This window comes from Sminthopsis crassicaudata, chromosome 2 (genome assembly GCF_048593235.1).
Source record: "Sminthopsis crassicaudata isolate SCR6 chromosome 2, ASM4859323v1, whole genome shotgun sequence".
Taxonomy (NCBI): Eukaryota; Metazoa; Chordata; class Mammalia; order Dasyuromorphia; family Dasyuridae; genus Sminthopsis; species Sminthopsis crassicaudata.
Window position 1 is genome coordinate 560,583,683 of NC_133618.1, and position 14,347 is coordinate 560,598,029.

Consider the following 14,347-nt stretch of genomic DNA (forward strand, 5'->3'; position numbering starts at 1 on the left):
ATAATTGAAAATCTGAATGAGCAAAGACTTCTTTTATGCCTCTAGATTTAATGATAGAAAAAAACTAAATTAAATCTAAGATTTTACAAACGTAACTCATAGTACCTTTGAAAAAAAAAAAAAAAGTATTATTAATGTCACATGGCAGAGAGAGAGGCGAAATAGTTTTTTGTGTGTTTTTTTTTCCTCCCAGTCAGTTTTGTGATGCTGAAACATTTTTATTGTGGTTAAAAGAAATTTTTTCAATACCTATTTATGTGTTTGTACAAATGTATCTCCCTCTCATGGTTAATAATTAAAAGTTGATTTATAGGAATTTTATTTTAATTCCTATAACTGCTTACTATATAACACCTCTACTCTGCCAAATGTAGGATTTTTTGTTATAAACTCAGTAAACTGAGACATAATGTAGTCCATTGTTTTAAATAAAATCTTTCTATATCACGATGAATCCATTGATTAATTTTTTCCTTAAATTGACAAGTATTTAAAAAAAAGAAACATCATTTCACTAAGAAATAATCCTGGGGAAAAAAAGAAAGAAAAAAAGAATTCTGGCAAAACTGTGTACAAGATTTTTGTCAACCATGACGTAGGCGCAGCTAGGTGGTGCACTGGATGGAGTCTTATGCCTGGAGTCAGGTAGATTTCAGTTCATATCCAAGCTTGGCAAGTCACGTAAGGTCTCTTTGCCTCAGTTTCCTTAATTGTAAAATGGGGATAATGCTAGCTTTTACCTCACAAAGTTGTTGTGAAGATCAGATGAAATAATATTTGTAAAGTTCCTAGAACAGTGCCAGGCACATAATAAGCATAATATAAATGCTTATTACTTCCTCCTCTTCTTCTAGAACATTTATATATCAATATACTTACTCAGTATACATTTCAAAAATTTGCTGATACTCACAAGATTTGATACCCCTAAAAAACTAATAACTATTTGCCTCTATTTTAAATAAAAATAAAAAGATATTTTGTATTGTAGTTTAACTACCTTCTCTAAAGGTAGATAAAGATGAATTCTTTCATAATTATTCTAGCCCACACAGCAGTATTCAAGAGTTAACCTAGTGGCTTTCCCATCTAATTATTTCCTATTTATCATAGCTTGTTTGTACATTATTTGTTTGTTTATCTCCCCCTTTAAACTGTAAGCTCCATGAGGGCAGGGACTGTCTTTTGCTACTTTCTGCATTTCCACTACTTAAGAATAATGCCTGGCACATGGCAGACTTCTTAACTAACTTAAAACAATCACAAATCTTGTTCAGGCCTTTGATGCTTAGACTATTACAATAACTTCCCAATTGGTCCTATTACTCTCAAATGATCCCCACTCTGATCCCTTTACACCACAGCAACAAAATTAATACTTCTAAAACACGACCCTACCATGTCACTAACCATATTTAAAAATCTTCAATAGTTCCCCATTGCCTCAGGACAAATTACAAAATAATTCCCACTTTGGAATTCAGTTACTGACATCAAAGAATGGAAATAATTCCCCCCCCCCCTTTTTTTTTTTGGCTGAGGCAATCAGAGTTAAATGACTCACATACCTAGGAAGTGCTAAGTGTATGAGATCAGATTTGAAACTTAGGTCCTCCTGAATTCAGGTCTGGTGCTCTATCCACTGCACCGCCTAGCTGCCCTGGAAATAATTCTTAATTTGGCATCTATTCTAAAAACCACACTTAAGGACCAACCTGCATTGCTGAAATGTCTCTTATTGGGATGTCCATAGTTATCTCGCTGGTGTCCATGCATCTGTGGTCCATGAGAAGGAGGCAAATGAAGTTTCTGGGGATGAAGGTTGTGAGGTGTATGAGATTGAGACATCAAAGAATCCCGGCTCGAGCCTGAAGGCTCTGGACGAAATGGTTTTTTACTGCCAGGCATGTCATCTTTCTTCTTTTGCTCCTGAAAAGGTTTAAACAGAAAACCTTCAAGAATTAAGAGAGATCATTGATTTAATTCTATGAGTCTGATTGATTTTTGCTCACTTATTATAATCTATAATTTATACATTGTGATGTAACAAGGCATATGTGAACCCCAGATACCTCATTTCAAGTCTGACCTGCACTCTAATAGTAACAGATCTGCCATCATAATTTTGATCCATTCTTGCAAGGATACTTCCAATGGTTCATATTTGTTATAATAACAGATGGAAAAAGTCTACAAATTCCTACATTTAGAAGTCAGGTAACTTATAGAATATAGAGAAAAATCATTAAGAGCCATTTAAAATCCTAAGAACTATTATCCCTATTAAGCTAAAAAGAATAAAGAAATAATATATGCCAAGTAGGAACTGACCTGCTTCTCAATTACCTATCAAGGTTATCAAAGTAAATTAGCAAACAATTGTAAAATAACTATTGTATTGAGTTCATTTTCTTGTTTCTGTTTGTTTCACCAGTTTCTGATGTCTATTATTACTAAAATACCCTCCTTTAAAAAGTATGTTACATTGAAGTTGATTCTGAATGGCTATTTTTTGGAAAGAACAATGGATTTGTAGTCCAAAAACCAGGATTTGAATCCCAGCTCTGCTACTATGAGCAATTCCTTTTAACTTTTTCCTTATCTACAGGAGAAAATAGCTATATTCTAAGTATTGATCAAGATCTCTTTCAGCTCTAAATTTGATAATTCTATAATTTTCATTGACAGCTCTAGTTTGCTGAGTTTTCCTTTTTAAAAAAAATCCTATAATGTTTATTTATACTGTAAAATGTAATACTTGTCATATTGTTTTTCAGTATTCCATTGATCAAATTATAAACTGCTTGAGAGCAGAAAAAGAACACTTTCCATTATAATACCTAGCTTAATGCTCAATAAAAATAGCTGCATTTCTTTTGAATTGACTAAATTATTTTGTCCAGTTGGGCTTCATCTAGCAGAATATCTTCCGTGTATACACACACACACCACATGTATATAAGAAGAAAGAATGCTTGATTACTTCAGAATAAATGACTACTTCTCAGAGGTTTAAGGCTATTGTCTATGATGCATTTGATATGAGGCAATTAGCCCCATTTACCAATGGGGCTGTTAGGTGGCACAGAGGATACAGTACTGGACCTGGAATCAAGAAGATCTGAGTTCAAATATGACCTCAGACACTTACTAGTTATATAATCCTGACAAGTCACTTAACCCTAACCTGCCTCAGTTTCCTCATCTGTAAAACAAGATGGAGAAAGACATGGCAAACTACTCTAGTATTTTTGCCAAGAAAACCCTAAATGGGGTCACAGAGTTGGACACAATTGAAATGACTAAACAACAATAAAATCTGTGTCCTTTACTACTGCTAATAATATTCATTTTGCAGATAATCTATTGCAGGATGAAAGATAAGGAACATAATTCACAATGTTTCAAGAAAAAACAAATCAACCTTCTTAATTCCTTTTTTGCTTCCTAAACTTTTCTTTGCTGCCTAAGATTAGGATTAAATTAGTATCTTACCTCCTTATTTGCTTCTTAAGATTAAGACTAAATTAGTATCTTACCTCTTCCTCCTGAGATCTTTTCTTATGAGCCATTTTGTATAATTTGTGTAGTTTCCGAGCATCAAATTCTGTGAACTTGGATACAAAAATCCACAGGTTCCTAAAAGAAACAGAATTATAGAAATAAGCACCAGTCTTTTCCTACTTCCTACCTTCACCACCTTACACACCATATAGATAGCATAGTAATGAGTTTTTGAATTCTGATTTATTTATACACACAATTATAGAAATAACTTAAATTTTATATGTATATTTCTGACAAAGAGTTGGAATGGAAGATCAAGAGTCTTGGTGTTTATTCCTATCAATTACTAATCAACCTTGAGCAAATCACAATATTCTCTGTTTCAGCTTCCCTTTCTGAAAAAAAGGAGACTGTAATCCTACATGCTGCCAGAAATACTTATGGCAATCATGTCAACCAAGAACTATGAGGGTTTATAGTAGAAAGGAAGAAAGTTTTTCTATCATTCACAAGAGGACCTAACATCAGATTCTTTCTCCCTGCAGAACTAAGATCTAAAATATCTTTCCTATACTTTCTCTTCTACACCCCTGTATCTGTCAAAGACATCAATTTATTATCCCAACTACCCCAGTTATAAAACATATCCATTTCTGATTATTCCTTTCTTCTACTTCCTATGTTCCACTAAAACATCACCCCTTTAATACTGTCTCCCTTTTGAAAAATGAGTCACAGTATCCACTGTTATCAAAATAGTCCAGAACCTGCTGTGTGTAGATTACTGCAACAGCAAGCACTGCATGATGAAAAGTAGTTTTTAGAAAGAACAGTCTGGCACGAGTATGAAGAGTAGCCTAGAGGAAGAAACCTCCTTGATACCCATTCTTCACTCCTATCCCCTTGCCACTTCTAATTACAAGTTTACAAATTATAACAAAGTTTTCCCATCTAGCTTTCAAGGACCTTTGGATGTCTAAAGACATCTTGAATTCAATAAGTAAGAAATTTATTATATTCCTCTTTAAATTCATCCTCCTTTAAACTCCGTTTCCTGCAGAACTTCCATTCACAGATCTGAAAGCCACTCTTCCTTCTTACTCTTACCCTATTTTCAATCAGTTGTTGGTTCTAATACCACATTTCTCAAATCTATGGCCTCCTGATTCAGACAGGGGTGGGTGTGTGGGTGTGTGTGTATGTGTGTGTAATTTCACCTAATTGGTCTCCTAGTTTCTAGTCTTTCTCCGCCCTCTAAATCACACCCAGCTTTCAATGTGATGTTCTTAAAATATAAATTTGATCATATTTCTGTCATACTCAAATTTTTTTATGGGTTCCTATTGCTACTAAGGCAAAATATCAAATCCTAAGCCTAGCATTTAAAGCATTCAACAATTTAAACCCCAGCTACCCTTTTAAGTATTTTTTTCATTACTTCCACTTTACACATTCCCCACTCCAAGTCATACTGGTATTCCCCATGAATGGCATTCTATCTTCTAACTGGAATGCACTCTCTCCTTACTTATTATAGAACCTTACTTCACAGCTCCTCTAGGAAGACTTTCATAACCTCTCACTCCAGCACTGTAGTTATTACTGTTCCCTCCCTATTGAAACTACTTTGAATAGAGTTTTCTTTATATCCCACAATGGAATATAAGCTCCCTGAGGGCAGGGACTACTTTGTTTTTGTCTTGTAATTCCAGCACCTAATAATGTCCTGCACATAACAGGCACTTGATAAATGTTTACCAAATTAAATTCATCTGCCATAATATGGCTCTAGCCTACCTATTCAACTTTATTCTTAACCCACATCTAGAAAAATGCCTTTGCTCTGATCTGTCTACATATCCTAATGTTTCACCATTGCTTATAGCCTGGAATGCCTTCCCCCTTTTTACATAAAGAAATTCAACTCATCCTTCAAAGTCCAAACGAAATCCTCTCATGAAGTCTTTCATGATTATTCAGATTCCCAGTGATTTCTTTATTCTTTGAATACCCACTTCACTTATACTCTATTCAAACACATTCAGCACTTAACTATGCACTCTCCTTTATTGTTCTCTAGTTATTTTATAAACACTACTCTATTATCAGCAATATTGTAAGCTTTTTAAGGGCAAAGACTGCATTTATTTCTTCAGCATTCCCCATGTTCCTATGATGAACTTCTAATTAATACTAATGACAAAGGCTGGTGTTAATGCAGGGCTATAACATTTACACTGTGCTAATCATACATTTTCTCATAAGACCTTCATAATAATCCTGTTAGGATTTATTATCCCCATTTTATATATGGCAAAACAGTCTCAGAGAAGTCAAGTGATTTGCCCATGGTCAAACAACTGAGGTAATTTTTATTCTATTACAACATCCCAACTTTCTACTGTATTACAGGTACTTAATAAATACTAATCATTTATCTACTGGTATTTTTGAACATTTATTAGGAAACCTGCTAGCATTTACCTAAATTACTTGTATTTTCAGTAGTTTTAGACTGGGATTAAATCAGATTTCTAAAAAATGAAAGTTTAATTCATAGAGACCACATGATAATGGCCTTAGGAGAAGGGAAATTAATCTTAAGTGGGTTTCAGGAAAGACATGTGGTAGACATCAAGATACATCTAAAACCCACTCTAAATTTTCCAAAACTAGTTCAAAAAAAAAAGTATATATGTGTCTGTATTTATACATACATACATACATATATATATATATATATAAAATAAAAGATAGTCCTATTAAAAATGGAATTTATAAAGAAATATTTGTAAAATAATTTATTAAAAATAAATATTTTAAAAAATTTATTTCCTTTGGAAAGCCTGATAAAATGTTTCCAAACTTACCAAATAGAAACTTTGGTGTCTCAGCACACCAAAGTTTACACATTAACTCAACAAACATTTATTCTGTTTATTCTGCACTCTTTCTTTGTAGAATATAGTTCTTGGGATAGGGAGAGATACCACAATGAGCAAGACATAGTCCTTTTTTTCGTGAAACTTAAAATCTTATACACACACCCCTTTGGGTTGATCATTTTGTCTTCTGAATTATCTAAATTAAGTAATAATAGAATTCATATAATATCATAGCATAAAACTAATGTCCATTCCCATCCTAGATCTATTAATACTATGTGAATTGGACTAGATTGACTTAGTCTAAGTAAGCTCTTTTTCAGTCCTAAAGATTCCTTTCTATGACTCTGGAGTTTTTACTTCTAGAAAAAACAACTGAAATCAATATCATAGATAATATTAATTTCACCCAGAAAAATAGTTTCCCTTCCACTTAAAAGACTGGTTCCCATAGATTAGTAGTATAATGTAGATTCATGCCAACAATGAAACTTCCTGTGAATAGTTGAGGGGATAAATTATATTTCCATTTCTCATTTTTTCCTATTAAAAAAATCATTTTGGCCAAGTCAAAACAGCCAAATAAAATCCAAAGTTCAGTTACCTCCTCCACAGTTTGATGTGCTCCTGATCAGAGTAGGCTTTAAGGCACTCTGATATTCGGTCTCCAATCTTCAGGAGGCAGTTTCGGGTGTGCTCTAGCTGTTCCTGCACAGTGAGTCCCTTGTCTGGTTTATCCAGCTGCTTCAAAGCCTTTTTCACTGGCCTCATCCTCTCTTTGCACTGGGGTAGATCAACAGAGTAGAGATTACTTTTACCTTTACAGAGAAATCTTCTACTCCCTTGCTTTTTATGCATAATATTCTCAATTAAGAAGGGCCTAGACCAGTGGTTCTCAAACTTTTTAAATAGGGGGCCAGTTCACTGTCCCTCAGACTGTTGGAGGGCCAGACTATAGTAAAAATAAAAACTCACACTCTGTCTCCGCCCCTCAGCCCGTTTGCCATAACCCAGAGGGCCGCATAAACGTCCGCATCTGGCCTGCAGGCTGTAGTTTGAGAACCCCTGGCCTAGACTTTTAGGATAAAACAGAAAAAAAACATATCCCCTAAAAAGGCTTTTCTCTAGAGCAATCAAAGCAGAAGTGTGTGTGTGTGTGTGTGTGTGTGTGTGTGTGTGTGTGTGTGTGTGTGTGTGTGTGTGTGTGTGTTTCACAAATCAGATACTTCTGTAGCCAAGAAACAAATGAGACATTTGATCTGCTAAGCAAATATTTGAACACCTTTAGAAATAATCACTCAACTCTTTCAAGACATATAGATTCAATTTGCAAACACATGCAATGTGCAGAGCACTATTCTAAGCACTAAGGAAAATAAACAGATAATAAAAGAGACCTTGTTCTTATGGAGTTTACGGTATGGTGAAAATTACAATACATATGTGAAAAACTGTAAAACAAAGTAAAATTGATCATGATGGCACATAAGAGAAATATATGAAGTCCAAAGAAAGAAAAATCATTTTAACTGGAGGCTTGAGAGTAAGGAAAGAAAGCAGGGAATGCTTCATAGAAAAGGGATGCCAAGATCCAACTCACTTCCACTTGATCAATGATGGACAGAAATAACTACACCCAGAGAAGGAACACTGGGAAGTGAATGTAAATTGTTAGCACTACTGTCTATCTACCCAGGTTACTTATACCTTTGGAATCTAATACTTAATGTGCAACAAGAAAATGGTATTTACACACATATATTGTATCTAGGTTATATTGTAACACATGTAAAATGTATGGGATTGCCTGTCATCGGGGGGAGGGAGTGGAGGGAGGGAGGGGATAATTTGGAAAAATGAATACAAGGGATAATAGTATATAAAAAAAAAATTCTAAATAAAAAAAAAAAAAAAAAAAGAAAGAAAGAAAGAAAGAAAAGAAAAGGGATGCCATCTGATCAAAACCTTGGAAGGATGGCTGAGATTTCAATAGGTTGAAATGGGGGAAATTTCAGGATTAGGAAGTGGTATAACAAATGAGATAATATTTATAAAATGCTTAGTACAGTGTCTGACACTAGTTCTCTTCCCAACATATAACAGACCTCAGAATGTATAGTTAGTACTATACAACTACTGATAGAGAATATAGAGAGCACTAAACATTATAATAAGCAGAGGGATGTGAAAGTATGAAGTGAAGTGTTGATTCAGAATAAGATTTCAATTTCTGTACCATAATTTAAAATACAGGAATGAGAGGATTCAGGACACAGTGAGAACACAGCTGATAAAAACATATTTTTCTGGTGCCTGGAAAACTTAATAAAAAAAGCTTATAAACTAAAAAGATGAGTTAGAAAAAAGAGCCCATCTTTTGAGCCATCCATCAAGTTATATTCCAAAGATTATGACTACATTGAAAAAATAAGAACATAGACATAAAATTCAAGAATAAAGTCAGGAATAAAATCCTACGATATCAAATACCTACCAAGAAATGTAAAAATTTATATGTAAGTCCTATCTCTTCTTCAAGACATTTTTTCTTGCCAATATAGTTAAAAAGAGAAAATTTTCAGGGAATTTGTTATTACCTACACTAAGTTCATATGATTTTAGAGAGTTAAAAACTATGACAATAACTTTCAAACAAATATCTGTTGATCAAAACTGATACTCATCTGCTTTCTGGGTTAATAAATATTTGATTTGTTGAAAAATACAAAAAATCTGGGTAAGAGCTAGGTATATTGGAGGAAAAAAGAAGGATCAAACAATAAAGATCTTTGCCTAAACTTTGTACATTTATATACAAATGTTGATAGCAATGGAAAGACTTCTTAAGACTTTGTGTATTATGTACTTCTGGATGTGTCAGCTGCTGTATTTATAGTCTAATATAGTACACATAAATAGGGTACAATTCTTGTCAAAAATGATTGAATAAATAAGATACATACTAGCTTTCATATACTCATTCCATTAAAGTCATGAAGTTTGCCTAAAAATGAATAATGATTAAGAAATCCAATGAGAAACTACAGTAAAATACAACTTCTATCCCAGAATTGCATAAAAGGTCAGTCAGAAGCCTATGGGCAACTTGAGAGGAGGCTATTACCCAAAAGCAAACTTCAGTGCATTTGAGTGCAGAGTTTAACCAAAACTACACATAAGCATGCAAGGTTCTACATCCCGAAAAAATAAGTGGAGAGAGCTTTCCCCAGAAAGTCCAAGGGTAATTAAAAATCTCAAGGACAAGATAGGAACCTAACCAGTGTAAAGGAATGGCAATAGAAAGAAACCAACAGAGTGCACTAACAGCCAGACAAGGATACTCTAGGTTCAAGAGTTCTAAGGTCCAAAATACTCTGTCCTACAACCTGAGAAAAGGCCCTGAATGCCTAAAACTATTACTATAAGTTACAACCAAGCAGAAATGACTACCCTACCCAAAAGCCTAGAGAGTAGAGGGCAAAAATGGCTGGTAGTGGTACAAAGTCCCAAATTAGGAACTAAATTAGATGAATAAATCAAAGAAAACCCCCCCAATAGAACAAGTATCATAAATATAAACAGAAATCCCCAAGAAGCAAATAACTCTATTAACAACTAACAATTATAAAAAGGACTCAAACAAAACAAAAGGAAAAAAACCTTCCCATAAGGTTAACATGAATATTTGGAGGGGAGGAAAGAGACAGAAATGAAGCAAGAAAGAAAATAAGTAAACATGAAGAAAGAATTGGAAGGAAAATAGTTTAAAACCAAAAATAATAATGGTAATGGACTCTAAAAACTAGAATAACCAAACAAATCAATGACTCCAGACAAGGGAAATGTTCGTTAAAAAAAAAAAAAAAAAAAAAAAAAAAAGGATTGAAAAATACTTGAAAATGTAATAAGATATCTGATATCAAAAAACATCTATTTCCAAAAAGTAAATGTACAGAAAAATAATGGGTAAACTGGCATAATACATTTTAGCCAATCTTATATTTCGATCAACATCAATTAGAAATGGATAAGGGAAAAAAGCAAACTAGTTATGTGAAAATATCCCTTTCCTCCATTAATGACATGCTCATTCAACTTTTATCTTTGTATTCCGGCTCTTTAACAACAACAATAACAATGATAAATACCCCCATTTAAAAAAAAAAAAAAGCACCAAAAACTCCTTGTGTGTCCTTATGTCCTATTAGATTAGATAATTTTGATGGTTTTATAATAATAAAGAAAAACATCAAAATTATCTAATTGTTCTTGGTTTTACAATAATAAAGGAAAACAAGAACAATTTTGTACCTTTTAAAAATGTAGCTATTACATGTACAGAAATATGTTTCAGTTAGGGACATCTTACTAATAAAGAAATTAATCCTAGGTACTTTTCCTTCAAGTCAAACATCATGCTTAAATAAACTTCTTGCCATACATGTTCACATATGCCCTCACACACATACATACACACGCTCCAATTTTTTTCCAATGAAATCAGAGATAAACCAAAAAGAACTCAGAAGAGTAATTTTTCTCAGGAGGAATAAGCAATTGGAGTTTAGTGACTTGCCCAGGATTACATCACTACTACGTATTAAATGTCTGAGGTCATCTAACTGCCTCAAGAGTAAGTTTTGAAAAATTAACTGAAACAATAATTTCAACAAATTTTAAGGTTATAAAATAAATTCACAAAAATCTATTTTTGTTTTCTAAATAGTATCAATAAAATCTTCAAGAAAATAGAAATTCCATTTAAAATCACTTTATAATATATAAAGTCTATTAAAAAAAACACAAAAACTACATAAATCCATCTATAAACCATTGTTTTAAAAGATAAAAATAGGCCTAATAAATCAGGCAAATATTAATTGCTCATCCTATGGATGACTCAATCTAATAAAAGAGTCTATTCTACCTAAATTAATTTACTTCTTCAATGCTAGGATAACAAAATCACCAAAGGATTATGTTATAGAATCAGAAAAAAGATAATAAAATTCATAAGTAGGTTTAAAAAGGTCAAGAATCTCAAAGGAAATAATGAAAAGAAGAGGGAATGAAGAATGCCTGGTAGTGTCAGATCTCAAACTATACTACAAAGCAAAAATGTTCTTTTTAAAAAAAAAAATATTTACTTTTAATACACATTGCTTTATGAATCATGTTGGGAGAGAAAAAAGACTTAGATGAACATTTTGCATGTATACCAAAATAAACTACTGACCAGATATGTGACCAAGATTGAACAAATTAGAAAAACAAGGAAAAATTTACTTGTAAGATCAAGAGGAAAAGGTTTTTAATAAACAAGTGTTTAATAAACAATAAACACAGAAGATAAAATGGATGATTTAGATTAAACAAAGTTCAAAAATTTTTGCACAAATATAGCAAACCTAAGATAAAAAACTAATTGAGATAAAAATGTGCAATAAGTTTCTCTGATAAGGTTTCATTTTTATATATCTTGAAAAGGAGACAGATTCAAATTTATAGGAAAAGGGAGCCATTTCTCAATTGGTAAGAGTTCTAAGACTATAAACATATAGCTCTGAAGAGAAGGAATCCAGAGTTTTAAGTCATATTAAAAATGCTTCAAACTGCCATTTATTAGAGAAATAAAAATTAAATTATTCTGAAATTCCAACTCAAACCTATCAATAAATTGGTAAAGATAACATCAAAAAAAAGGAAAATGAAAAAATATTATAGGGAGGGTAAGAAAAGAAACACAATAATGTGCATTTGGAAGACTTTTGATTGAGTACCAACCAAATGGTTGGATATAGCCATTCTTTAAAGTAACTTGGAATTATACACAAAAAGTTACTGCAAAGTACTTGCTCTTTGACCAATTTATATCATTGTGAGCCTGTGCATAAAGATGATCAAAGAAATAGGAAAAGGTCCTATGTGTACAAAAATATTCATAAGCTCTTTTTGGGGTGGCAAAAACAAACAGAAACTAAAAGGACGCCCATAAATTGAAGAACAATTGAATAAGGTGTGATATATATCAATGTGTTAGAATGGCATGTGACAAGAAACTTAGAATGATGATTTCAAAGAGACATAAAAAAAAAAATTTACATCATTAATGCAGCGTGAAGTACACAGAACCAAAAGGATAATTTATACTGTAAGAATTAATAACTATGAAAACTTCCATAAAGTGATGAAGAATGAAATGAACAAATCCAAGAGAACAATTTATACATTATAAAAAAAACTATTTTGAAGAGACATTATAATAACTACGATCAATACACACACACACACATATACACACACGTGTGCGCATGCGCGTGCGAGCTCACATTTTATGTCTTTTCTGCACCCTAAGGCTCATGATGAGAAATGCTATCCACATCCAGAAAGAAATATGCAATCTGAATGCTCATTAAAGTACTATTATCATGTTGGAGGTTCTTTTTGTTTTGCTTTTTCCTTCTTGTGTTTTTTCCCTTTTTTTCTCATTCTTTTTTCACAACATGACTAATGTGGAAATATCTATCTTTAGATGTAATTAAAAAAAAAAAAAAAAAAAGAAAAACTGAAAGATTTAAATACTCAGATCAATGCAAAGCTCGATCAAGTTTTCAGCTGAACTCTGGTGAAACATGCTACCTACTTCCTAACAAAAAGGTGCTGGCACAAGGTACAGAAAGAAATATATTAACAGACATAGTTACTATATTTTGCTTGACTATGCCTATCTATCATAATGATTGATTGTTTTCTTTTTTTTTTTCTTAGTTTTCATTTGGGATAGGAGTAGAGAAATAGTAGTAGCAAAGACGAGAAAGCCATTGAAACACTGTTTAAATGGCATAGAAGAAAACAAAACCCAGACATTCAGCATTTTTCAAAGTAATATGTAAAATATGTGTTTATATATGCACATATATGTGTGTGTAAAATATGTGTGTATATGTGTGCATATACCATATAAGAAATAGTTAAGGTTTTGTTTTTTTTTTTAGCTATGTTGGGAGAAAAAGAAGGAACAAAGAAAAGATCTGAGTTTTATTTGGGTCAGATGGAAGAATGACACAGAAAACAAAAAGAAGGCAGATGACTTGTACATTGGATATGACAAAACTGAAATTACTAACAGGGGGCTGCTATCTATAAGTAAAAAGAGAGTAAGAAGGTACCTAGATGCTCCTCATTAAAATTATCTAGATACTCCTAACCTGAAAGAATTAGCTGATGTGATAACTGAATCATGATTACTGATACCTAAAAGATCATGGAAAATGAAGGTACTGGAGAAAGCCAAATATGCTGATTTTCAAAAAAACAAAAAAATAGAAGAGAACAAAATCTATAGACTCTAGACCAGTTAGTTTGACTTTGATTCCTGGGGAAACTTTACTAACAGTCATTAAAAGATAGTTGGCAAATATCTAGAAAGGGAAGCAGTAAATTAAAAAGAGCCAGCCTAATTCCATCAAGAACAGATCACGCTTCACTAACTTTGTATCTTTTTTTTTTTTTTGGACAGGATTACTTAACTAATAAATTACCAAAATCTTATGGATATAGCTTACTTAGACATTAATAAAGTTTTTGATAAAGTATCATAAGGTTTCTGTGGAAAATATGGAGAAACATGGATTAGATAATAAGAAGTGGATTTAGAATTAATTGGACTCAAAGAATAGTTGTAAATGGCTCAAGATCAATGTGGCAGGAAGTCTCCAAGATAAAATCCCAAGGATCTCTACTCTGACCTGTACTGTACAACATTCTTATCAATGACTTAAATAAACGCATTTAATGTATGTTCTTCAAATTTATAGATAACATGAAACTGTGAGGGATAGATTAATATAGTTGGCTAAAGTCAGAATCCAAAAGGATCTTGACAGGCTAGAACATTAGGCTAGATCTAATAAAATGAAATTTTATTATTTATGTATTACTCCACGAAGATGGTG

General features: G+C 32.5%; 1 protein-coding gene across 13 annotated transcripts in view; it reads right to left on the reverse strand.

The window, feature by feature from the left end:
- The window catches only part of CHD2 (chromodomain helicase DNA binding protein 2), a 181,512-nt gene that overhangs the window by 6,961 nt on the left and 160,204 nt on the right, over window positions 1-14,347 (reverse strand). For 10 of the 13 annotated variants that reach the window (XM_074295064.1, XM_074295066.1, XM_074295065.1 and 7 more), the window contains 3 exons: window positions 6,997-7,175; window positions 3,540-3,639; window positions 1,716-1,929 (listed from right to left, as the gene is read on the reverse strand). In XM_074295064.1, the coding sequence (XP_074151165.1) occupies window positions 1,716-1,929; window positions 3,540-3,639; window positions 6,997-7,175 (493 nt within the window). Of the gene's footprint in view, window positions 1-1,715; window positions 1,953-3,539; window positions 3,640-6,996; window positions 7,176-14,347 lie in introns of those variants that run through there. The other 3 variants (XM_074295075.1, XR_012486993.1, XR_012486994.1) reach the window with 3 other exon arrangements.